At 38.5% G+C, this 22,902-nt stretch overlaps 1 protein-coding gene across 8 annotated transcripts in view; it reads left to right on the top strand.

The window, feature by feature from the left end:
- The window catches only part of LCLAT1 (lysocardiolipin acyltransferase 1), a 201,947-nt gene that overhangs the window by 164,161 nt on the left and 14,884 nt on the right, over positions 1-22,902 (top strand). Inside the window, exon 7 of one of the 8 annotated variants that reach the window (XM_067007874.1) lies at positions 8,436-9,253. The exons of the other annotated variants lie outside the window; for them this stretch is intronic. Coding sequence (XP_066863975.1) covers positions 8,436-8,562 — 127 coding nt within the window. The 3' untranslated portion in view covers positions 8,563-9,253. Of the gene's footprint in view, positions 1-8,435; positions 9,254-22,902 lie in introns of those variants that run through there. 8 annotated transcript variants of the gene reach the window in all.

Raw genomic sequence — 22,902 nt, 5'->3', positions numbered from 1 at the left:
CCTCCCCCGTTGCGGAGCACAGGCTCCGGACGCGCAGGCTCAGCGGCCATGGCTCACGGGCCCAGCCGCTCCGCGGTATGTGGGATCCTCCCGAACCGGGGCACGAACCCGTGTCCCCTGCATCGGCAGGCAGACTCCCAACCACTGCGCCACCAGGGAAGCCCTTGAAGTTTATTTTTAATAAAACCTTTCTTGCCACTTGATCAGAAAAATAGTCTCCATTTTCTTATGTTAAATATATAACTACCTCTTACATTTAAATTTTTGTCATCTCAAGCCCTCCTTTATTTATTTATTTATTTTATTTACTTATTTTGGGCTGTGTTGGGTCTTCATTGCTGCATGCGGGCTTTTCTCTAGTTGCGGCGAGCAGAGGCTACCCTTTGTTGTGGTGCACGGGCTTCTCATTGCGGTAGCTCCTCATTTCGGAGCATGGGCTCTAGGCACACGGGCTTCAGTAGTTGTGGCTCACGGGCTTAGTTGCTCCACGGCATGTGGGATCTTCCCGGACCAGGGCTTGAACCCGTGTCCCCTGCATTGGCAGGAAGATTCTTAACCACTGGGGCACCAGGAAAGCTCTCAAGTCCTCCTTTAAATGTGTTGTTGTTGAGGACGCAGTTTTATTTTTCCCCAGCACTATGTATTAAGCAACCTGTCATTCCCTCATTGATTTGTGACGTCATCTTTGTTGTACATTAAGTTCCCATATATCCATGAGAATGGCTTTGAACTCTATTCTCTGTTGCATTAGTCTTTTTTTTTGAGGCATCTGATGTTTGTTGTTCTGTAACTACTTGATTCTTTTAGAATGTAAAATGCTGTTTCTTCTAAATTTCAAGGGACTGGTTCATGCATATGTTAAACCGGAATATTCTTCTTGCTTTCAGAACTGTTGAGGCATTTCAGCCCACAGTGATCTTGTCCTTCTCTGTACTCATAGCACTCATTTTCCATTACACTCACTTCACTGCTCTTTAAAAATTTGTATTAACTTTTATGAATTTCCTTTGTTATTACTTAACTTTTCACATGATTATATCTTTTCTTTCCATATCTGAGTCTTCCATAGTTGCTGTAGCTAGCGCAGGATCTGCAATCGTCATCATAGCCATGATGTACTGAGCACTCACCAGACTTTTCATCAGTACCTTTGATTTGATGGATGTATGTCCTAACTGAATTGTAAGCACATAAGGACAATGACTGACTTAAAGGACGTAGGACATCCAGTTTCTAGATGTACTAATTGAACACAGTCATATCTTCTGCAGCAGGACATTTTTTTCCCCACCAATCATTCAACTTTGTGTTACATCTGAATCTCTCCATGTTTAAAAAAAAGTTTTAATTTACCTATTTTTGCTTTCCTTTTGTATTGTCAATGATTGCATTTTACTGTTTTCCTTAATGAACCAAGAGAAAAGCAGTTGTGGTAAATAAATCATGTGCAGGGGAAAGCAATATATTATAATTAGGATTCTGTTATCATTTAATTAGGCATTCCATTACTGAATTGGTGTCTCTGGCTTCCCCTGGTCTCTGGTTCTGAAACAATTTTCTTTGTGGACAAATATTAGCCTGTAATAACTGGAGGATTCATCTATGCTAAGGCTTTTCATTAAATCTCTTCCTGATTAAGATAGCTCCCCAAGTACAGACTGATTTAATTTAATATGATTTATCCACTTGTATATCAAGGTCTGGTGGAAAGTATTTTTAACACCAGACATTAGGAATATTAAGATCATCTTTATATTCACAGATCTCTCAGGTATTTAAGACCTTGCTGTTTGAATAGTTCTGTAAACCTAGGTCTGATGTCACTCTGCTAAATTCAAGAATGTCACAAGTGCTGTAACAGCCCATCATTGAAAACAGGAGACTTAGTCTGTTTTAAATTAAAATACTGACCTTATATATTCTTATGTTCCTTTGGTTTGGGAATCAGTTTTCATCCCAACTGGTTGGTTCACCACATTAAATATGCCTTTTCTGTTTTACCAGAAGTTCAGTTTTAATAGAAACAAGCATTGTAGATAAATATTCTGAAATGAAGGCCTCCATGGACATGAGTGTAACTTGTCCTTTTTTTTTTTTTTTTCTTTAACTCCTTGGACTTGACCATTATTGCATCCTCACCCTTTACCTTCTTTCTGCTTTTCCTCTATTTTTCATTGATGGACATTTAATAGATATTGAATTTAATTTTGCTTGGGGTCTTTTTTCTTCTTTCTTAATCACCTTTCCCCCAACATTCCTCACTTACTTTATTCAAGTCTGGCCTCACCACTTGCTCTTCTAACCTTGTCTAACCCTTTTGTCCAGATTTTTATTTTTATTTTTATTTTTGGTTCTTTTAGCCCTTCCTCTTCCCCACTGTGTGTGCAAGAGACAGTTTACATTGCTGTCTCCGTGTGAATGCGACTAAAGCTATGTGAATTAACTGTATGAAGCCAAAGCATATATTCTAATTTGCTGCAGCCGGAAAAACCCCTGAAAATACTGTCCCTTTTTCGTGACATCAAGAAAGTCCATTATGAAGCAAACTAAATGGTGTGTTCGGATCATAATTTAGCTCCAGTTTCTGGAAATCCCAGGGAGGGGAGGGGTGAATGCATGTGTGTGTTTGTGTGCGCACATGTTCTCAGCTGAGCAGAAGAGGGCGGGCGGACCATGAGGGGAGAAGGAAAGGCAGCCCAGCGTCCTGTGGCTTCTGAGCTCCCATTTCCTGCCGAGCCCTTTGCTTACCAGCTCCCTCAGAGTTGCTGACTCTTCCTTTTCTCTCCCCATCACCCTCCCCTGCCCCATGTGAACTATTCTGTTTGGAAACAGTGGTTTGGTAGGAACCTGAGTCAGTAGGGCAAAGCTGATAGAAGGTGCTTTGGAGTCAGGACTGGAAGTGGAGGGATCTCAGACCACGTCAGGCGAAGATTCTTAACAGGTCTGGGCGTTGTGTGAGGGGCTCTAAGCAACTTGTCTGGTCAGCTGGGGGAGGTGGTTGATGAACTCGTTAGCAGGCCATGTGAAATAATAGGATGAAATACTGTGGTCATTTGCAGAAGAGACCTCCCCTGGGAAGAGGTCAATGTAGAAATAGTGTGTCATGTAAGTAAGGCAGCAATTACTGTATTCAGAGTAATGTCTGCACTGATGGAAATGCCAGCTCTGTGAGATATTTTTCAAGCAAGTGAGAACCCTATGTGTCTCATGGACAGAAAGAAAAATAGCACAGTAGAGAAATTACAAGGCTTTCTCTGAGGAGACTGGTGGTTCGCTTTAAAGACATATTTTTGGAGTTGATGAGGAAACGAATGCTTCTACTGTAATTCTTCAATTAAGGAAGAGGCAACATTCCAGCAGGCTTAATGAAGTATCTTTTGTTGATAGCGAGAAATGATACAGAAAGCACTCAGTATTGCATTACAGAATTTCAGGAAAGAATTTCAGTTTAAACATAGCATTATATACTTAGCATTGTCAAATATGCCATAAACTAGAAAATTTTCATTTGGGGGTTTGAAGGTAGTGGGAGAGGAGAATATCAAACTCACTCAGCTCTATGCACATTGATTTAGACCCCTAGCTTCCTACCCTTGTGGCAGCCTGTAGATGTCCTAATGTTGGTCAGTTAGCTCCCCTGACCTACTCTTGCTGCCCCACACGTGTGACCTTGATTCCCAGTATATCACCTGAAACCTTTTATCATCTCAGGTTGCCCAGAACCCGTGAAGAATACTGGTGCTTTAACAATAATATAGCAGTGTTTGCACAAATAGAGATAGAGAATAGCAGAAGCGCAGAGTATCTGAGGCTTAAATTAACAAAGAATGTCTGATGCTCACAGAAGAACAAAAGCATAAATCCATGTCTTCCTTCTCAGGTCTGGAGGATCATTAATCACAATTACTGTCGAGTGACAGCCTCGCAGTACCTCTTTCTCCTGCAGGCTGTTAGCAAAGGCTCTATTCTCAGGTACTCTTCGTGGCAGAAATATACCACAGAGGGAGGCTCAGCTCAGTTTCCCTTTTTCTACTCATTCAGTGTATTCAGCAAACAGCTATTTACCCAGCACATTGAAGAAGCACTGGGGATATGCCAGTGAGTAAAAGTGACAAAATTACTACCCTGTGGTGCTTTCATTTTAGCAGGAGGAAAACGGGCAATAAACAAGTAAGTAAAACATATAGTATGTCCGATGATGAGGCCTATAGAGGAAAAATAAATCAGGGAAGAGGAAAGCCTGCTATCTTAAATAGGGTCCTTGGGGCCTCCCTGAAAAGGCGAATTGGGGGAAGAACATCTCAGGTAGAGAAACAGCTCAGGTCCTGGGAGTGTGCGTGGTGTGTTCAAAGGAGAACACAGAACTCAGTGTGGCGGGAGCAGCTAGTCTGGTGGGCAGTAGAAGAAAACGAGGGCTGAAGGGTAACAGGTTGCCAGGTGAGTGTAGGATTTTGGCGTTTTCCCTGCATGAGATGGGGTGAGGAGACCAAGGTGGGTTATAATGTAGTGACTAACATTCTGAAAGGATTACTCTGGCTGCTGTGCTGAAACGAATCTGTAGGAGGGAGGGTGGTCAAACAGAGAAACCAGTTAGAAAGATATTTGCAGTAATCCGGGTGGGAGGTGGTAGCTTGAGGTAAAATTGGGGAGGTGGCGAGAACTGGCTAGACTCTGCATCTATTTTAAAGTAGAGCCAGTAGAACCTTGTGATGGAATGCATGTGGAGTATATAAGAGAGAGAGGGGAAGCAAGGATGACTTCAGGATTCTTGGTCTGAATTGGAGGAAGGACAATTTTGCCTTTAATTGAGACAGAGATGGTGGGAAGCACAGGTTTTGGGGGAGAGACCAAGAAGAAGTTCCATTGGGGCCATGTTAAACTTGAGATACGAATTAGACATCCAAGGGGAGATGCCAAGTTAGTAGTCAGATATATGAGTCTGCAAGGGAAAGAGGCAGGCTGGAGGTACAGATTTGGGAGGCATCAGCACATATTTGGTACTTAAAGCTTTAAGACTGGAAAAGATCACCTCGGGAACGAGTGCAGATAAACTAATAAAATCCAAGACTTGAGAGTGATCAGTGAGTCAGGAAAAGCACCAAGAGAGTAACATGGGAAGGAAACAAGGTAAAATAGTTTTTCAAGGAGGGGGAGAGTCACTGGATTTGGTTTTTTTTGAAGGTCACTGATGACTTTGATGAGAACAGTTTTGGTGGAGTGGTGAGGGCAAAGCTTAATGGGCATAGGTCCAAGAGAGAGATGAGAGAGGACTGAAGATGGTGAGTATAGACAACGCAAGATGTATAGCTGTGTAGGTGAGCAGAGAAGTGAGCAGTAGCTAGGAGGACACGTGGCAAGAGGGAATGACGGGAGGAATTATACCCATGTTGATAGGCAAGACAGGAGCGATTGGTTATTGCTGGAGAAATATCATCATCAAATATCACTGGAGTAGACAGGATGGTAGAGCACATAGGCGGAGGGAATTGGCACTAAATAGGAGTATGGACAGGTCATCGTATAAAGAAGAGTAGGCAAAGTATATGGACTTACATGCAAGTAGGTGGGTAGATGGGGTGGTAAGAGTTTGTAGAAGTTTCTTATGATTTATTTTCTCAGAGAAATAGGATGAGAATGAGGGATGATGAGGAACTGTAGTGGAGGTTTAAAAGAAAAACAAAGGCATGAAATACTGAAATCTGGGCAGTTGGAACACAGAACGGACTAAAGAAATAGGTATGATTGCCAAGAAGTAGAGGGCCAAGTTTTGGCTAATAATCACAAATTTACCAAGGACTCCCACTAGCCTCCATTCCCAGCCAAAAAACTCAAATACTCCCCCCAAAACACGTACCCATCCAGTAGGCTCAAGTGAGTTTCTGGGTGAGGAGGAGGCAGCAAAAGGAAAAACCTCCAGTAGCCAGAGGGGTTATGTCGATGTGTGAAGTGAAAGCGAGTACAAAACCTTAGGAACCGAGCACTCAAATACAGTTTCATCTATTGGCTCTGTGGAGCTGTGGTGGAAAATTTTTACCAGGGAAAGGTAAATTATACGTCAGGAGGACTAAATCAGATTCCTTTCTGGTTATGTCTTAAGACTGGTTGCATGGTTAAGACTTCTTGAAATCTACTCATATCCAAGTATGGATCAGCTTGTTTAAAGTACTGAAATGAGACCCTTCCCTGTTCAGTAACGGGGGAGAGAGCGCTAGATTACAGAGCAGGAGCCTCTGGACGTGCGGAAGGAGGGAGGGTAGTGACCATCTCCCCGTCAGCCTTCTGCGCAGTTCTGCCCGGCCAGCTGGCCGGTCTACAGCCACTGTGTGTGAGTAACTCAAAGCGGTGCGAGGTAATCTTGACGCAAGTGTCTCACCTTCTGTGCCGCTGACAAGGTGCTGCTCTTGAGTTGCTGTGGCATGTGAGGGGAATGGTGCTCTGTTTTGGGTGGTGGTAGAGGGAGTACTTGCCCGGGGGATGGTTACAATGGGTATGTTAAACCAGTTCCCAAATGTTTTATAAGTTTCTGTGTCATGGTGTTGGTCAAAAGCAGAAATAAATCCTCCAAAATCTGAAGTATTAAACAAATTAGGTGCTATACTGTTTTAATCGTGAAGGGTACAAGGGTGTGTATGTGTGTGGTTTGTTTGGTAAACCTGAAGCCCTGCTCCCATTGTGGTGATCTAATACATTAGAGAGCGCTACTTCTTAAATATTGGTCTCAAGATACATTGTCTTCCACTTGTCGTGTCATCTTTATTTTCTGTGTCAATCCTAATTGAATTATTTGTAACTGCTTCGGAATTATGTTGATTCAACCCTTTGCTTTCTAGATAGTAGCAAGAAAACATTTCAGATATTATTTGTGACCCTGAAAGAAATTAGGGTGGTAGAAATTTTAAAATGTCAGGTTGCACTAAGCGTAATTTCTTAATTAGGGAATTATATTAGCCAAGAAAGGAAAAAAGGTGCAAAACAATAATGCAAAGCTTATTGATATGTCAGTGTTTATTTGAATGAATAGGAAAATGTTCTGTTTCCAATAAAATGCTAATACCAAAAAAATCATTAAAAATTAGTGCATGTGAATAAATTTTGGACTTGTTTCAAACTTTAAATACTATGTTTTCTAACATTTTGGTTTGATGAGACTCCAACCAGCGTAAATAAAGCTCTATTTGGACTACAGCAGATATTACAGTTTTGTTATATCACTTAAGTATTTTAGAGTTCATATTTGAAAAGCTTTAAAAAACAACAACTTGTAGAGGTACAATCTACTTGCCTTAAAGTGCAAGTACATTTTAAGTGTACAATTAGATACGTTTTGATAAATGCATAGACACATAACTACCACCATAATCAAAATACAGAACATCCCATCACCCCTAAAAGTTCTCATATGACCCCATTTGCAGTCAGACCTCTCCCCTGAATGCCCAGTCCCTAGAAACTGCTCATCTGCTGTCCCTATAGTTTTGCCTTTTCTAGGTTTTTATATGAATGGAATTAAATGGTATTGAGTTAACTGTATCTGGCTTCTTTCACAGCATAATGCTTTTAAGTTTCGTCCATATTGTTTTGTATATCCGTTTATTCCTTTTTATGGCTGAGTGGTATTCCACTGTATGGAATATACCACAATTTGTTTACCCATTCATGGATTGATAAGATATTTGGGTTGCTTACAGTTTTAGAATATTATGTATAAAATTGCTACAAACATTTGCATAAAAGAATTTGCTTATGTTTTCTTGGGTAAATACCTAGGAGTGTGATAGTGGGCCATTGCCAAACTCTTTTCCAAAGTGGCTGTACTAGCTTACATTCCCATCAGCAGTGTGGCAGAGTTCCAGTTGTTTGGCATCCTTAACAAAACTTGATATTGTCAGTTTTTTTAATTCTAGCCATTCTGTTAAGTATGTAGTGGTATCTTACTGTGGTTTCAGTTTGTATTTCCCTAATAACTAAAGATGTTAAGCATCTTTTCCTGGATTTACCTGCTTTTCATATAACTTCTTTGGTGATGTCAATTCCAGTCTTTTACCTATTCTTAAAAATTAGGTTGTCTTCTTATTACTGAGTTGTAAGAGTTCTTAATATTTTGGATGCAAGTCCTTTATCATATAAATTGGTTTGCAGTTATTTTCTCCCAATCTGTGGCTTGCCTTTTCATTTCCTTCATATTGTCTTATGCAGAGTCAAGGTGTTAAATTTTGATGAAGTACAATTTCTCCATTGTTTCCTTTCTTGTTTTTGTTCTCTGTGACCTATCTAAGAAATTGTTGCCTAGCCCAGGTCACAAAGATTTTTCTTTGTTTTCCTACAGAAATTACATAGTTTTGGTATTTACATTTAGGCCCACGATCCATTTTGAGTTAATTTTTGTATATGGTATGAAGTAAGCATCAAATTTGTTTCTTTGCCTTTACATGTAGATATCCAGTTGTTCCAGTACCATTTATTGCAAAGACCATCTTTTCTCCATTGAATCAGGCAACTTTGTTGAAAATGAATTGGCAGTATAAGTGTGAATCATTCCTGGACTCTGTTCTGTTCCACTGATACGTCTAGCCCTCCTCCAGCACCACACTGTTTTGATTACTTGAACCTTTAGAAAGAGTCGTTAAGTTAGCTAGTGTAAAGCCCCCAACTTTGTTCTTCTTTTTCAAAATTGTTTTGTTATTCTAGTTCCTTTGCATATCAGTATAAAATTTAGAATCAGTTAACTTATACACAGCATACTAGGAGCTTTGATTAAGATTGCTTTGAATCTGTAGAGCAGTTTGGAGGACAAATGTCCTCTTAACTATAAGTGAATCTTCCAATCTATGAACATGGTACAACCATAACTTGTTTTATTGTGCTTTGCTTTATTGCACTTCACAGGTACTGCATTTTTTTTTTGTTTGTTTGTTTTTACAAATTGCAGGTTTGTGGCAACCCTGTGTTGTCAGATAATGGTTGGCATTTTTTAGCAATAAAGTATTTTTTAATTAGGCATGTACTTTTTTTTAGACATACTGCTATTGCACACCTAACAGACTACAGTAATAGTGTAAACATAACTTTCATATGCACTTAGAAATCCCAAAATTTGTGACTCACTTTACTGTGATACTTCCTTCATTGTAATAGTCTGGAACCGAACCTGCAATATCTCCAAGGTATGCTTGTAATCTCTCCAATTATTTAGGTCTTTCCAATTTCTCTCAGTAATGTTTGTAGTATGTAGTCTTGCACATATTTTGTTAAATTTACCCCCAAGTATTTTATATTGTTGATGATAAAGTAAATGATATTCTTTAAAATTTGAATTTCTAACTGTTCATTGATAGTATACACAAATAAGTTTATTTTTTATATTGAACTTGTATTTTGCAACCTTGCTAGATCCACTTATTATTCCAGTAGCTTTTTGATAGTCTATCAAATTGTCTGTAAATAAAAGACTGTTTTACTTTTTCCTTTTCAATCTGTATGCCTTTTATTTCTTTTTCTTGCCTGTTATAATGACTAGAACCTCTAATACCATGTGTCTGGTAATAAATGCTAACATATTAATGTAGTACAGATATATGGCTACTTAGTGTTATTTTAGGTATGTGGAACTGAAAGACCAGGAGTATTCTACCTAATAATTTGGGTTAATTTTTCAAACACATCTTACCTAACCTCTTGTTAAGCATCTCTGTTCTAGTGAGCTGCTAAGAACAGGAAAAAAGATGAGAACAACTGGTTTTTATCATATATTAACCTTATGTCTTTATATACTACTTTAAACACTTTATATACTACTTTAAAACGTTAAAAAAAAAACCCTGCTATTAACTGTAGCCTCAGCTGCGTAAATACTGGTGTTAAAAAGTAGCAATATGAAACTTACTATCCCACATGGCTCTAAGATTCAGGCCAGAGCTCTCTCTTTAGCCTTCAGGGTTCAGACCACCAGACTTTCTGATCCCCTGGCATTAGTCAGTAAACCTCTGTTAGGTGTCTGCAGTCTTGCTCACTTTCAGTCCTCGCTCCTCCCTGCCCACCAGTCCCACTGAGGAAGTTTTCTACAAATATGAAACTGTACTTAAGTATTCTAGTACTAATAAAAAGGGAACTTTACTACTCATGCACCTATTTTTTTCTTTTTCCTTTCCTCTTCTTTTACTAGTATATAAATAATTGAGACTGACTGAGAAACTAGGATGAATTTGGAGGTCAAGAATGCCACTCTTTCCAATCCAGCCCAGATATACAACTATGACACTGGGCATGCCAAATACACAAGAAATGATTTTAGTGGTAAACGTAGAAGCCACCAGGGTTTGCAGGCAAAACTGCAGTATTGGAAGAGTTGGGGTTTGCCTTCTTCCTTTTAAAATTTCTCTTGTTAATGCTAGCTATTTTGTTCCCTCTTGCTGTCTCAGTTATCTGAAATCATATCCAGCAAGCTCTCTCTCCAGTACCCCAAAGCAGGGAATAAACTCTTATCAATACCCTAATCAAAATCTTGCATTATGTGAGCACAACTATGGCAGTTGCTGTTCTAATTAAGTAAGTCACTATGTCATGAGAATTACAGCAAATTGTTTTTACCTGAAGTAAATTGTAAAATAATTTTAATAGACAACATTCATCGACCACTTACTAGGATGATCTCATATAATCCTCCCAGAGGTGTATGTTTCCCAAGCCACACATTAGCAAAGAGTGGAATTAGACGACGAACCCACAGTCTTATCTGATTCTAAGAACCCAGCTCTTAAACACAACTCCTCACACTCTCCTCTGCTTAGAACCATCCTTATAACCTAATGTTTTCCAAAGTGCGGCCCTCCAACCCTCTGCATCAGAGCAGAATCTCCTGGAGTGCCTGTTAAAACGTAGATTCCTTGATCTCACCCATACATGCTAAATGAGAATCTCTGGGAATGAGGTCCAGGACTCTTCATTTTCATTTATTTCCCCAGGTGATTCTTAGGCCACTGGAGGTTGAGAACCACTGTCACAGCCTCTCCTTCTCAACTAAGTAACAGATCTCAGCAGTTTGTAGGAACTGCCATAAAATGGTAGCTCTGCATTCTCCATAAGAACCTGTAGTCAACTTCTTCAGATAAATTTAGAAAACAAACTTCATTTTCCATACAGCTGTCTCTAACAGTTAGGTGACCTTGCTCTTTATTCTCAAAATGCCACTTGATAACTCAAGAGTACAACAAATCTCTAGAAGAAATGTGCTTCCCAAAAATAATGCCTCAAAAAAGCAGTCCTTGGCATTTGATATTTCTTAATGTATATTGTGTTAGTTTCATAGGCTGCCATTAAAAATCACCACAGACACACATTTCCCACTGGCTGAATGTAGGGAGGCACAGGCAGGAGCCAGAGCCAGGGGGCTTGTATTGCGCTGCTGCGAGTGCGGAGCCCTCTCCAAGTCCTGCCTGGATACAGGAGAGAGGCTAGTCAAAAACAAGAGTTGGGATTGATGGTAAAACGGAGTCATGAAAGTACAATGGAAAATCTCAGTCTGGAGAGGTCCTAGGGAAGACAGGTTCTCGGAACTGTATAACAGGGAATAGGGGAAAGAAGGGTAATAAGTTGGACTTTGTCTGTTTTTGTTGGGATGTGAAGTTAGAAAGGAAGCCAAATGATTTAGCCGTGTGGCTGACAGGGTCTTGGTGCTCTGGCCAGGTGTCAGGACTGACGCTCTGAGGTGGGAGAGCCGAGTTCAGGACATTGGTCCACCAGAGACCTCCCAACCCCACGTAATATCAAATGGCCAAGCTCTCCCAGACATCTCCATCCTAACGTGAAGACCCAGCTCCACTCAACAACCAGCAAGCTACAGTGCTGGACACCCTATGCCAAACAACTACCAAGACAGGAACACAACCTCACCCATTAGCAGAGAGGCTGCCTAAAATCATAATAAGTTCACAGACACCCCAAAACACACCACCGGACACAATCCTGCCCACCATAAAGACAAGATCCAGCCTCATCCACCAGAACACAGGGACCAGTCCCCTCCATCAGAAAGCCTACACAACCCACTGAACCAACCTTAGCCACTGGGGGAAGACACCAAAATCAACGGGAACTACAAACCTGTAGCCTGTGGAAAGGACACCCCAAACACGATAAGTTAAGCAAAATGAGAAGACAGAGAAATACAGAGCACATGAAGGAGCAAGGTAAAAACCCACCACACCAAACAAATGAAGAGGAAATAGGCAGTCTACCTGAAAAAGAATTCAGAATAATGATAGTAAAGGTGATCCAAAATCTTGGAAATAGAATGGAGAAAATAAAAGAAACGTTTAACAAGGACCTAGAAGAACTAAAGAGCAAACAATGATGAATAACACAATAAATGAAATTTAAAATTCTCTAGAAGGAATCAATAGCAGATAACTGAGGGAGAAGAACAGATAAGTAACCTGGAAGATAAAATAGTGGAAATGACGACCACAGAGCAGAATAAAGAAAAAAGAACGAAAAGAATTGAGGAGAGTCTCATAGGCCTCTGGGACAACATGAACCATACCAACATTCAAATTATAGGGGTCCCAGTAGAAGAAGAGAAAAATAAAGGGACTGACAAAATATTTCAAGAGATTATAGTTGAAAACTTCCCTAATATGGGAAAGGAAAGAGTCAATCAAGTCCAGGAAGCACAGAGAGTCCCATACAGGATAAATCCAAGTAGAAACACTCCAAGACACATACTAATCAAACTATCAAAAGTTAAATACAAAGAAAAAAATATTAAAAGTACCAAGGGAAAAAAGCAACAAATAACATACAAGGGAATCCCCATAAGGTTAACAGCTGATCGTTCAGCAGAAACTCTGAAAAACCAGAAGGGAGTGGCGGGATATATTTTAAATGATGAAAGGGAAAAACTTTCAAACAAGATTACGCTACCCAGCAAGGATCTCATTCAGATTCGATGGAGAAATTAAAACCTTTACAGACAAGCAAACGCTAAGAGAATTCAGCACCACCAAACCAGCTTTACATCAAACGCCAAAGGAACTTCTCTAGGCAGGAAACACAAGAGAAGGAAAAGACCTACAATAACAAACCCAAAACAATTAAGAAAATGGTAATAGGATCATACATATCAAAAACTACCTTAAATGTAAATGGATTAAATGCTCGAACCAAAAGACATAGACTGGCTGAATGGATACAAAAACAAGACCCATATATATGCTGTCTACAGTAGACCCACTTCAGACCTAGGGACACATACAGACTGAAAGTGAGGGGATGGAAAAAGATATTCCATGCAAATGGAAATCAGAAGAAAGCTGGAGTAGCAATTCTCATATCAGATAAAATAGACTTTAAAATAAAGAATGTTACAAGAGACAAGGAAGGAGGACACTACATAATGATCCAGGGATCAACCCAAGAAGAAGATATAACCATTATAAATATATATGGACCCAACATAGGAGCACCTCAATACATAAGGCAAATGCTAACAGCCATAAAAGGGCAAATTGACAGTAACACAGTAATAGTAGGGGACTTTAACACCCCACTTTCACTAGTGAACAGATCATCCAAAATGAAAATAAATAAGGAAACACAAGCTTTAAATGATGCATTAAACAAGATGGACTTATTTGATGTTTATAGGACATTCCATCCAAAAACAACAATACACTTTCTTCTCAAGTGCTCATCGAATATTCCCCAGGATAGATCACATCTTGGGTCACAAATCAAGCCTTGGTAAATTTAAGAAAATTGAAATCATATCAAGTATCTTTTCCAACCACAACGCTATGAAGCTAGATATCAAGTAGAGGAAAAAATCTGTAAAAAAATAAAAACACATGGAGGCTAAACAATACACTACTAAATAAACGAGATCATTGAAGAAATCAGAGGAAATAAAAAATACCTAGAAACAAATAATGAAAACACGACGGCCCAAAACCTATGGAATGCAGCAAAAGCAGTTCTAAGAGGGAAGTTTATAGCAATACAATCCTACCTCAAGAAACAAGAAACATCTCAAATAAACAACTTAACCTTATACCTAAAGCAATTAGAGAAAGAAGAACAAAAAACCCCAAAGTTAGCAGAAGGAAAGAAATCATAAAGATCAGATCAGAAATAAATGAAAAAGAAATGAAGGAAACAATAGCAAAGATCAATAAAAGTAAAAGCTGGTTCTTTGAGAAGATAAACAGAATTGATAAACCATTAGCCAGACTCATCAAGAAAAAAAGGGAGAAGACTCAAAGCAATAGAATTAGAAATGAAAAAGAAGTAACAACTGACACTGCAGAAATACAAGGATCATGAGATTACTACTAGCAACTATATGCCAATAAAATGGACAACCAGGAAGAAATGGATAAATTCTTAGAAAAGCACAACCTTCCGAGACTGAATCAGGAAGAAATAGAAAATATAAACAGACGAATCACAAGCACTGAAATTGAAACGGTGATCAAAAATCTTCCAACAAACAAAAGCCTAGGACCAGATGGCTTCACAGGCGAATTCTATCAAACATTTAGAGAAGAGCTAACACCTATCCTTCTCAAACTCTTCCAAAATATAGCAGAGGGAGGAACACTCCCAAACTCATTCTACGAGGCCATCATCACCCTGATACCAACACCAGACAGATGTCACAAAAAAAGAAAACTACAGGCCAATATCACTGATGAATATAGATGCAAAAATCCTCCACAAAATACTAGCAAAGAGAATCCAACAGAACATGAAAAGGATCATACACCATGATCAAGTGGGGTTTATCCCAGGGATGCAAGGATTCTTCAATATATGTAAATCAATCAATGTGACACACCATATTAACAAATTGAAGGAGAAAAACCATATGATCATATCAGATCAGAAATAAATGCAGAAAAAGTTTTCGACAAAATTCAACACCCATTTATGATAAAACCTTCCAGAAGGTAGGCATAGAGGGAACGTACCTCAACATGATAAAGGCCATATACAACAAACCCACGGGCAACATCATTCTCAATGGTGAAAAAATGAAACCATTTCCACTAAGATCAGGAACAACACAAGGTTGCCCACTCTCACCACTGTTATTCAACATATTTTTGCAAGTTTTCACTACAGCAATCAGAGAAGAAAAAGAAATAAAAAGAATCCAAATCAGCAAAGAAGAAGTAAAATTGTCAGTGTTTGCAGATGACATGATACTATACATAGAGAATCCTAAAGATGCTACCAGAAAACTACTAGAGCTAATCAATGAATTTGGTAAAGTAGGAGGATACAAAATTAATGCACAGAAATCTCTTGCATTCCTATACACTAATGATGAAAAATGTGAAAGAGAAATTAAGGAAACACTCCCATTTACCATTGCACAAAAAGAATAAAATACCTAGGAATAAACCTACCTAAGGTGACAAAAGACCTGTATGCAGAAAACTATAAGACACAGATAAAAGAAATTAAAGATGATACAAACAGATGGAGAGATACACCATGTTCTTGGATTGGAAGAATCAACATTGTGAAAATGACTATACTATCCAAAACAATCTACAGATTCAGTGTAATCCCTATCAAACTATGAATGGCATTTTTCACAGAACTAGAACAAAAAATTTCACAATCTGTATGGAAGCACAAAAGACCTCGAATAGCCAAAGCAATCTTGAGAAAGAAAAATGGAGCTGAAGCAATCAGGCTCCCTGACTTCACACTATACTACAGAGCTACAGTAATCAAGACAGTATGGTACTGGCACAAAAACAGAAATATAGATCAGTGGAACAGGATAGAAAGCCCAGAGATAAATCCATGCACATATGGTCACCTTATCTTTGATAACGGAGGCATGCAGTGGAGAAAAGACAGCCTCTTCAATAAGTGGTGCTGGGAAAACTGGACGGGTCCATGCAAAAGAATGAAATTAGAACACTCCCTAACACCATATACAAAAATAAACTCAAAATGGATTAAAGACCTAAATGTTTGGCCAGGCAGTATAAAACTTGTAGAGGAAAACATAGGCAGAACACCGTATGACATAAATCACAGCAAGGTCCTTTTTGACCCACCTCCTAGGGAAATGGAAATAAAAACAAAAATAAACAAATGGGACCTAATGAAACTTAAAATATTTTGCACAGCAAAGGAAACCATAAACAAGACAAAAAGCCCTCAGAATGGGAGAAAATATTTTCAAATGAAGCAACTGACAAAGGATTAATCTCCAAAATTTACAAGCAGCTCATGCAGCTCAATATCAACAAAAACAAACAGCCCAATCCAAAAATGGGCAAAAGACCTAAATAGACATTTCCCCAAAGAAGATATACAGATTGCCAACAAACACATGAAAGGATGCTCAACATTATTAATCATTAGAGAAATGCAAATCAAAATTACAATGAGGTATCACCTCACACCAGTCAGAATGGCCATCATCAAAAAATCTAGAAATAATAAATGCTGGAGAGGGTGTCGAGAAAAGGGAACCCTCTTGCACTGTCGGTGAGAATGTAAATTGATACAGCCACTATGGAGAACTGTATGGAGGTTCCTTAAAAAACTAAAAATAGAACTACCATACAACCCAGCAATCCCACTACTCACCATATACCCTGAGAAAACCATAATTCACAAAGAGTTATGGGGCTTCCCTGGTGGCACAGTGGTTGAGAATCTGCCTGCTAATGCAGGGGACGCGGGTTCGAGCCCTGGTCTGGGAGGATCCCACATGCCGCGGAGCAACTAGGCCCGTGAGCCACAACTACTGAGCCTGCACGTCTGGAGCCCGTGCTCCGCAACAAGAGAGGCTGCAATAGTGAGAGGCCCTTGCACCGCGATGAAGAGTGGCCCCCGCTTGCCACAACTAAAGAAAGCCCTCGCACAGAAACGAAGATCCAACACAACAAAAATAAATTAAAAAAAAAAAAAGAATTATGCACCGAAATGTTCACTGCAGCTCTATTTACAATAGCCAGGACATGGAAGCAACCTCAGTGTCCATCGACAGATGAATGGATAAAGAAGATGTGACACATATATACAGTGGAATATTACTCAGCCATAAAAAGAAATGAAATTGAGTTATTTGTAGTGAGGTGGATGGACCTAGAGACTGTCATACGGAATGAAAAAAGTCAAAAAGAGAAAAACAAATACCGTATGCTAACACATATATATGGAATCTAAAAAAAAATAAAAATAAAATGGTCCTGAAGAACCTAGGGGCAGGACAGGAATAAAGACGCAGACGTAGAGAATGGACTTGAGGACACAGGGAGATGGGAAGGGTAAGCTGGGCCGAAGTGAGAGAGTGGCATGGACTTATATATACCATCAAACGTAAAACAGGTAGCTAGTGGGAAGCAGCTACATAGCACAGGGAGATCAGCTTGGTGCTTTGTGTCCACCTAGAGGGGTGGGATAGAGAGGGTGTGAGGGAGACGTAAGAGGGAGGAGATATGGGGATATATGTATATGTATAGCTGATTCACTTTGTTATACAGCAGAAAGTAACACACCATTGTAAAGCAACTATACTCCAATAAAGATGTTTAAAAAAAAAACCACAAAGGACCCTTTCTGAATAAGGTCATATTCTGAAGTTTTGGTGGATGTAAATTTTGGGGAAGACACTATTCAACCCACTACATATACTTATTTACTTCCCTAATTAATTGTTATTCTGCCAGCTTAAATTTCAGGTTAGGTCGCTATTCGTCCAGATGTTAACTCTGCTTATGTTTCTGAATTTAAACAAAGTCCAGTTATTACTCATATGACTGTTTTTATGCCGAGTCATAGGAATTGATCCCCGGATGGAAGCATTTTTCTCTCTCTACTCCCTATCTCCTAATGACTGTCTGCAAAGAAATCATCTGCTCTTTAATACTTTATTTACTGAAGTGGTCCCATCCTGATTCCTCCTCTCTGCGGCTCAGATGTAGCAGTTGTTTACTAAACAGTTGGGCTAGATCATCAGCACTGACCTCTGCTTTCTGATGAAACTCGACAAAGTTTACTAGAAAATGAACTCACCTTAATATCTTCCCCCACCCCCACCCCCCCAGTCTCTATTGATGCTTTGGGGAGTGTTGTTTTGAGAAGTTTGTCAGCACTGAAGAATTTCTGGTTGATGTTTGGGAAATATTTAGAAGAATCTTTGATCCTGTCTAATCTAAGGAATAAAATACACAGAACAGTGTGACATAAAACATTCCCTCCCTTGCATTAGCAATTGATTCTAGACTCCTCAGGATGCAAGAAAATGAGTTTTTTGCCTGGAGGAACATACAGCAGGCCAGAACTTTTTAAATCCAGGAATTTAAAAAGTCTATAAATGACTATAAAAAGTAAGTCTATAAATGTAGATGCCCACCTGTATGGTATTCTGATCATTTACAAAGGTTGAGAGTACTTGGATTCATTTCCAGTTTGGTATAATGTTAGTGTCTGTCTTTGAGCTTTATCCACAAATAGTAAAAAAAAAAAAAAGAGGAAAGAAGGAAGGGAGGGAGGAAGGGAAGGAAGGAAAAGAAAAAGAAAAGAGGGAAGGAGGGTAGAGAGGAGGGGAGGAAGGAAAGAGAAAAAAAGTACAAAAAGGAAAAGAAAGTACTAAAAGAAAAAGCAGGAAAATGTAACATCTTTTGGTCAAAAGTATCAAAATGGTATATGATGTTATCAGTATTCCTGCTCTGTTCTTTGAAACACATCTTTCTGAACTACATAAAGTCCATTTTCTTTTTCTTATTTTATTTTAAACTTCAAAAGATACTCTAAATGCTGTAAGAATAGAGCCTACTGTTCCTTTGCCGTCTTGGAAGAACCTGAGACTTTTGTCCCTCAGTTGAGCTCCACACAGTCTGATTCTCTATCCTTTCAGTAGAAAAGAAGTCACAGTCCCACTAAATTATCCCTTCTTCCCAGCAGTGGACCTTCCCCAGAAGCAAAGTGAAGACCTGCACTGAGAATTCACTGTTAGAAGTTTTGAGTATTTCCTGTGCTGACCCATTTTCTTTACCAGCACCACCGCTGCTGCACTTTGTACTTTACCTTACAGGACTCATTAAAACAATGTAAGAAGATAAGGAAGAAGGAATTATGACTATTTCTACTAAAGAGTACAGAAGCCATAAAGTATGTTCCCTGGTAGAATATTTAATTTGGTCATTTGGGGGAACAGAGTTTGAGCAGATGGTGGTGGAGGGAAAAAGTAGAAACACAGCCTTCAGAACACACAAAATCCTGCTCAGAAATATCTCCCCACATGCCTTCCATGGACCAGAGGGTCTTTTGGATTAATAAGGCCCTACCGTACAAGGTGTGCAACCATGGTTGGCTCAGTCCTGGTTGACGAGGAAAGCCTTGTTGTAGTAAGATCCTCAGTCCCGTCAGGCTGAGGTCAGTTTACTGATGGGAATTCTGATCTCTGAGTGACTGAAAGCAAGGTAATTCTTGGGTCATCCAAGGAGAAGGCTAGCCAGGAGGTGTGGCACAAGCCTAAGGCAGTCTGACAGCCATCTTGAGACCCACTCATGTGGCTCCTAATGCAGAGCCCAGGGCCATGGGATCTGCAGTCAGAGACCTTCACTTCTACTCTCTCTCTTCTACTTACTCTTGAAGACAGCAACTTGCCCTCCACCCATTAATAATACCCCATCCTCAACCAAATTAACTTTCCCTCTCAAAGGAGACAAGAATGAAATTGCAGAGAACTCTGTGTTATATGCAGAATCACGTACAAAATAAAGTTATAAAGTAGTAATGTTAGGCTTTGATTTGGGGGCATACTTTTTACTAGTTTAAGCTGTATTTTTATTACCATAAATTTTTTGGATTTACAAGATTGTAACAGACATTCCACTGTGGTTTAGATAGCTGCCACGTAGTGGACGGTAGGGCCTAGCTTGTGGTTTGTTGGATCAATCAATCAAGCTTTATCCCAGGAGTATATAACAGAAATTTATACAACATTTAATCATTTATACTTTGTATAAAACTATAGCAAAACTCTGTTAATCAGAATATGTGCATGATAAACTTAAAAGATGAAAATAACACAGTGCAAGATTGAAAGGAACTTGAGAAACACCAAGATCTTTCATTTGCATAGAATTGACACCCTTACTAAGTACAGTAGACTGCCTTTACAGAATGGCTGACAGATACCCTTTGTTTCTTCTAGCCCTCCAAGGGAAGCATTATTCCCAGATTGCAGATGAGGAGCCTAAGGCCCAGGGACGTTAAGTAACTTGTTAAAGGTTACGTGGCTAATAAGACTGTGGGTACAAACCAGGTCAGTCTGACCCTGCGGCTCCTGTTCTTAATGTGCAGCTCTTACAAGGTAGAGCAGCACAGTGGAAAGGCTTTGTAGTCGTTAGACACAAGTGGCTAACTGTGATCTTTAGCAAGTGACAACTTCTTTGTGCCTCAGTTTCCACAACTGCAAAAGAGGGATACCACCACAAGGGTGGTTACATGTCTAAAAGTGACTGTCCTGATAAACTCCACAAGGGAGGGACCTTCCTTTTGTCACCAATGTACCCCAAATGCCTGCAGCTTTTGGTACTATAGCCAGTACCTGCTCCATAGAGAACTTGTTGAATTAATAATGCCTGGCACTTAGTAGGCATTCAATATATGGGAATGTCCAAGTGCATCCTTAGTCATCTTCAATCCTAACCTCAAAGCACAGAGACTATAATAATGTGCTGTCTCCGATCTCATTTAATTCAAACACCAGCAAATTAGCAGAGTATGCATATGCTGACACTTCTAATCTTTTAATCCAGTATTGATTCATGTCCATGGGTTTGGGAACATCTAAACAAAGTTGTTGAATCCAAGAGTAACATAAATTATATTTTGTTATTGCTCTTGTTTTTTTACATTGAATTTTGAATGTCTTCTCTAAACATCATTTTAGCACATCTTTTTCTTTTAAAGAGTAATGAAAACAAAGAGTATGAATTTTTGAAAGAATAGGCAAAATAAGTCTGTGTCATCAATGACACAATCTACAGATGCACCATTGTTAAGTGGCAGTTACGCTTAGTAGGTCCTGGGAATGAAAACAATTTGGAACTAGAACTCTTTGTCCCTTTCCCTTCATAGCACACTGCGTTATCTTATTCATTGCTGTCTATGTTTGCTTTGTAAATTCTGCGCTAAAATCCCGGGAGTTGAGGAGACAAGGTGCATGAGCTATGTTGGCCTGCCTATAAAATTAGCACCCATGCTCTTTGTCCTTATGACACAGCAATAATAGCTTGCATTTCTGTTGAAAATAGACTGAATAATGATATTTTATGATTTTTGAAGTGAACACAAATTTTCACCAAGCAGATCTGAAGTATAATATATAGTATATATACACATGGATCTTCTACTGTGGTTTGTGTATATCATCACGTGTAGATTCACGTTTTCATAATTCTTTTAATCTCTTCCATATTTGTGATTCTGTTTCATTTGCTGTGATCTTAAACATGTATGCTCTTTTTCCCTTAATCATCTTCATAGAGTTTAATATTTTATTCATCTCGTCAAATAACTAGCTTTTGCATTTGTTTATTCATTCACTATTTCTTACTTTTATTTCATTAATTATTGCTTTTTATCTGTAGTAATTTTCTCTTCCTGTTTTTTTGGATGCTTTTTTTTTTCCAAGATAAGTAATTTCCCTTTATTTTTCCTCTTTAATATTGAAGCATTTATTATTGAGTACAGCCTTTACTGTATCCCATTGATTCTTTTTCATTCTTTTTTAAGTAGCTCATGATGTTTCTTTTGATTTCATCTTCCATCCCAGAGTTAACATCCCAGAAACACTTTTAGTTATTATATTTTGTTGTTTATTTTTATGGAATCATGATGTGAGAATGTAACTTATAAAATGTCAGTTTTTATAAAACGTGTTTTAATCCTCTTGCCACCAAGTAAATGATCAAACATCAAAGTGTTCCAGGGATCCTACCCCCTTTATAATATTTCTGAGGGACATATGGGTTTGTATAAGTCTATTAAATCAAATTTATCAGTAGTTTCAATTCCTTTATTTAATTAATTTTTATCTACTGGAGTTGTCCTATTATGAAAGATACTGAAGCCTATACTGTAATTTTATTATTTTTCAATTTCTCTTTGCATTTCTAATATTTTTCCTTTTAATATTTATCTACTACTTTGGTTCATACAGATGTTTGACCAGTATTTTCTTTTTTTAAAAAGGTATATATATATATATATATATATATATATATATATATATATATATATTTGATCCTATCCATAGATGCTGAAAAGAGATTTGATAAACTTAAGGCATTCCTAATAAAAATTAGAACAAAATAGAAGTTAACTATTTAAATATAATACTGTGTTACCAAAACTCAACAGTATCTCGAGATATGCTGAGGCATTAAAACCCACATTTTGGTTAAAGTCAGAACTATGCTTTTTATTATTAAGCAAATGCTAGTGAAAGCACTAAGAAAAGACCATAAAGATGAGAAAATTCAACATAAAGCTGTGTTTTTGCTGCTGATAGAAAATCTAGAAAGTCAAAAAGAGTCTAGTAAAAAAATCAAGTAGACTTAAAATTTGTTAATATGGCTACATATGAGATAAATACACAACAAACAATTGATTTTCTCTATTCTAAGCAGTGATTGCCTAAAAGCAGAAGTAGGAACACATATTACATTCACCATAATGAAAAAAATTATGAAATTATATAGGAATAAATTTTAAAAGAAAGCCATAGAAGTTATGTGAAGAAAACTGAAGTCTTATTGGAAGAGAAAATAAGATTTGAGCACATGGAAACTCATACTTTTTTCTTGAAAAGACAATATAAAAGTGTCAGTTCTTTCAAAAGTATAATGTAAATATCACGCAAAT

This window comes from Kogia breviceps, chromosome 11 (assembly GCF_026419965.1).
Source record: "Kogia breviceps isolate mKogBre1 chromosome 11, mKogBre1 haplotype 1, whole genome shotgun sequence".
Lineage (NCBI taxonomy): Eukaryota > Metazoa > Chordata > Mammalia > Artiodactyla > Physeteridae > Kogia > Kogia breviceps.
The sequence above is the reverse complement of the archived record's forward strand: the minus strand, read 5'-3'. Positions and strand labels throughout refer to the sequence as shown.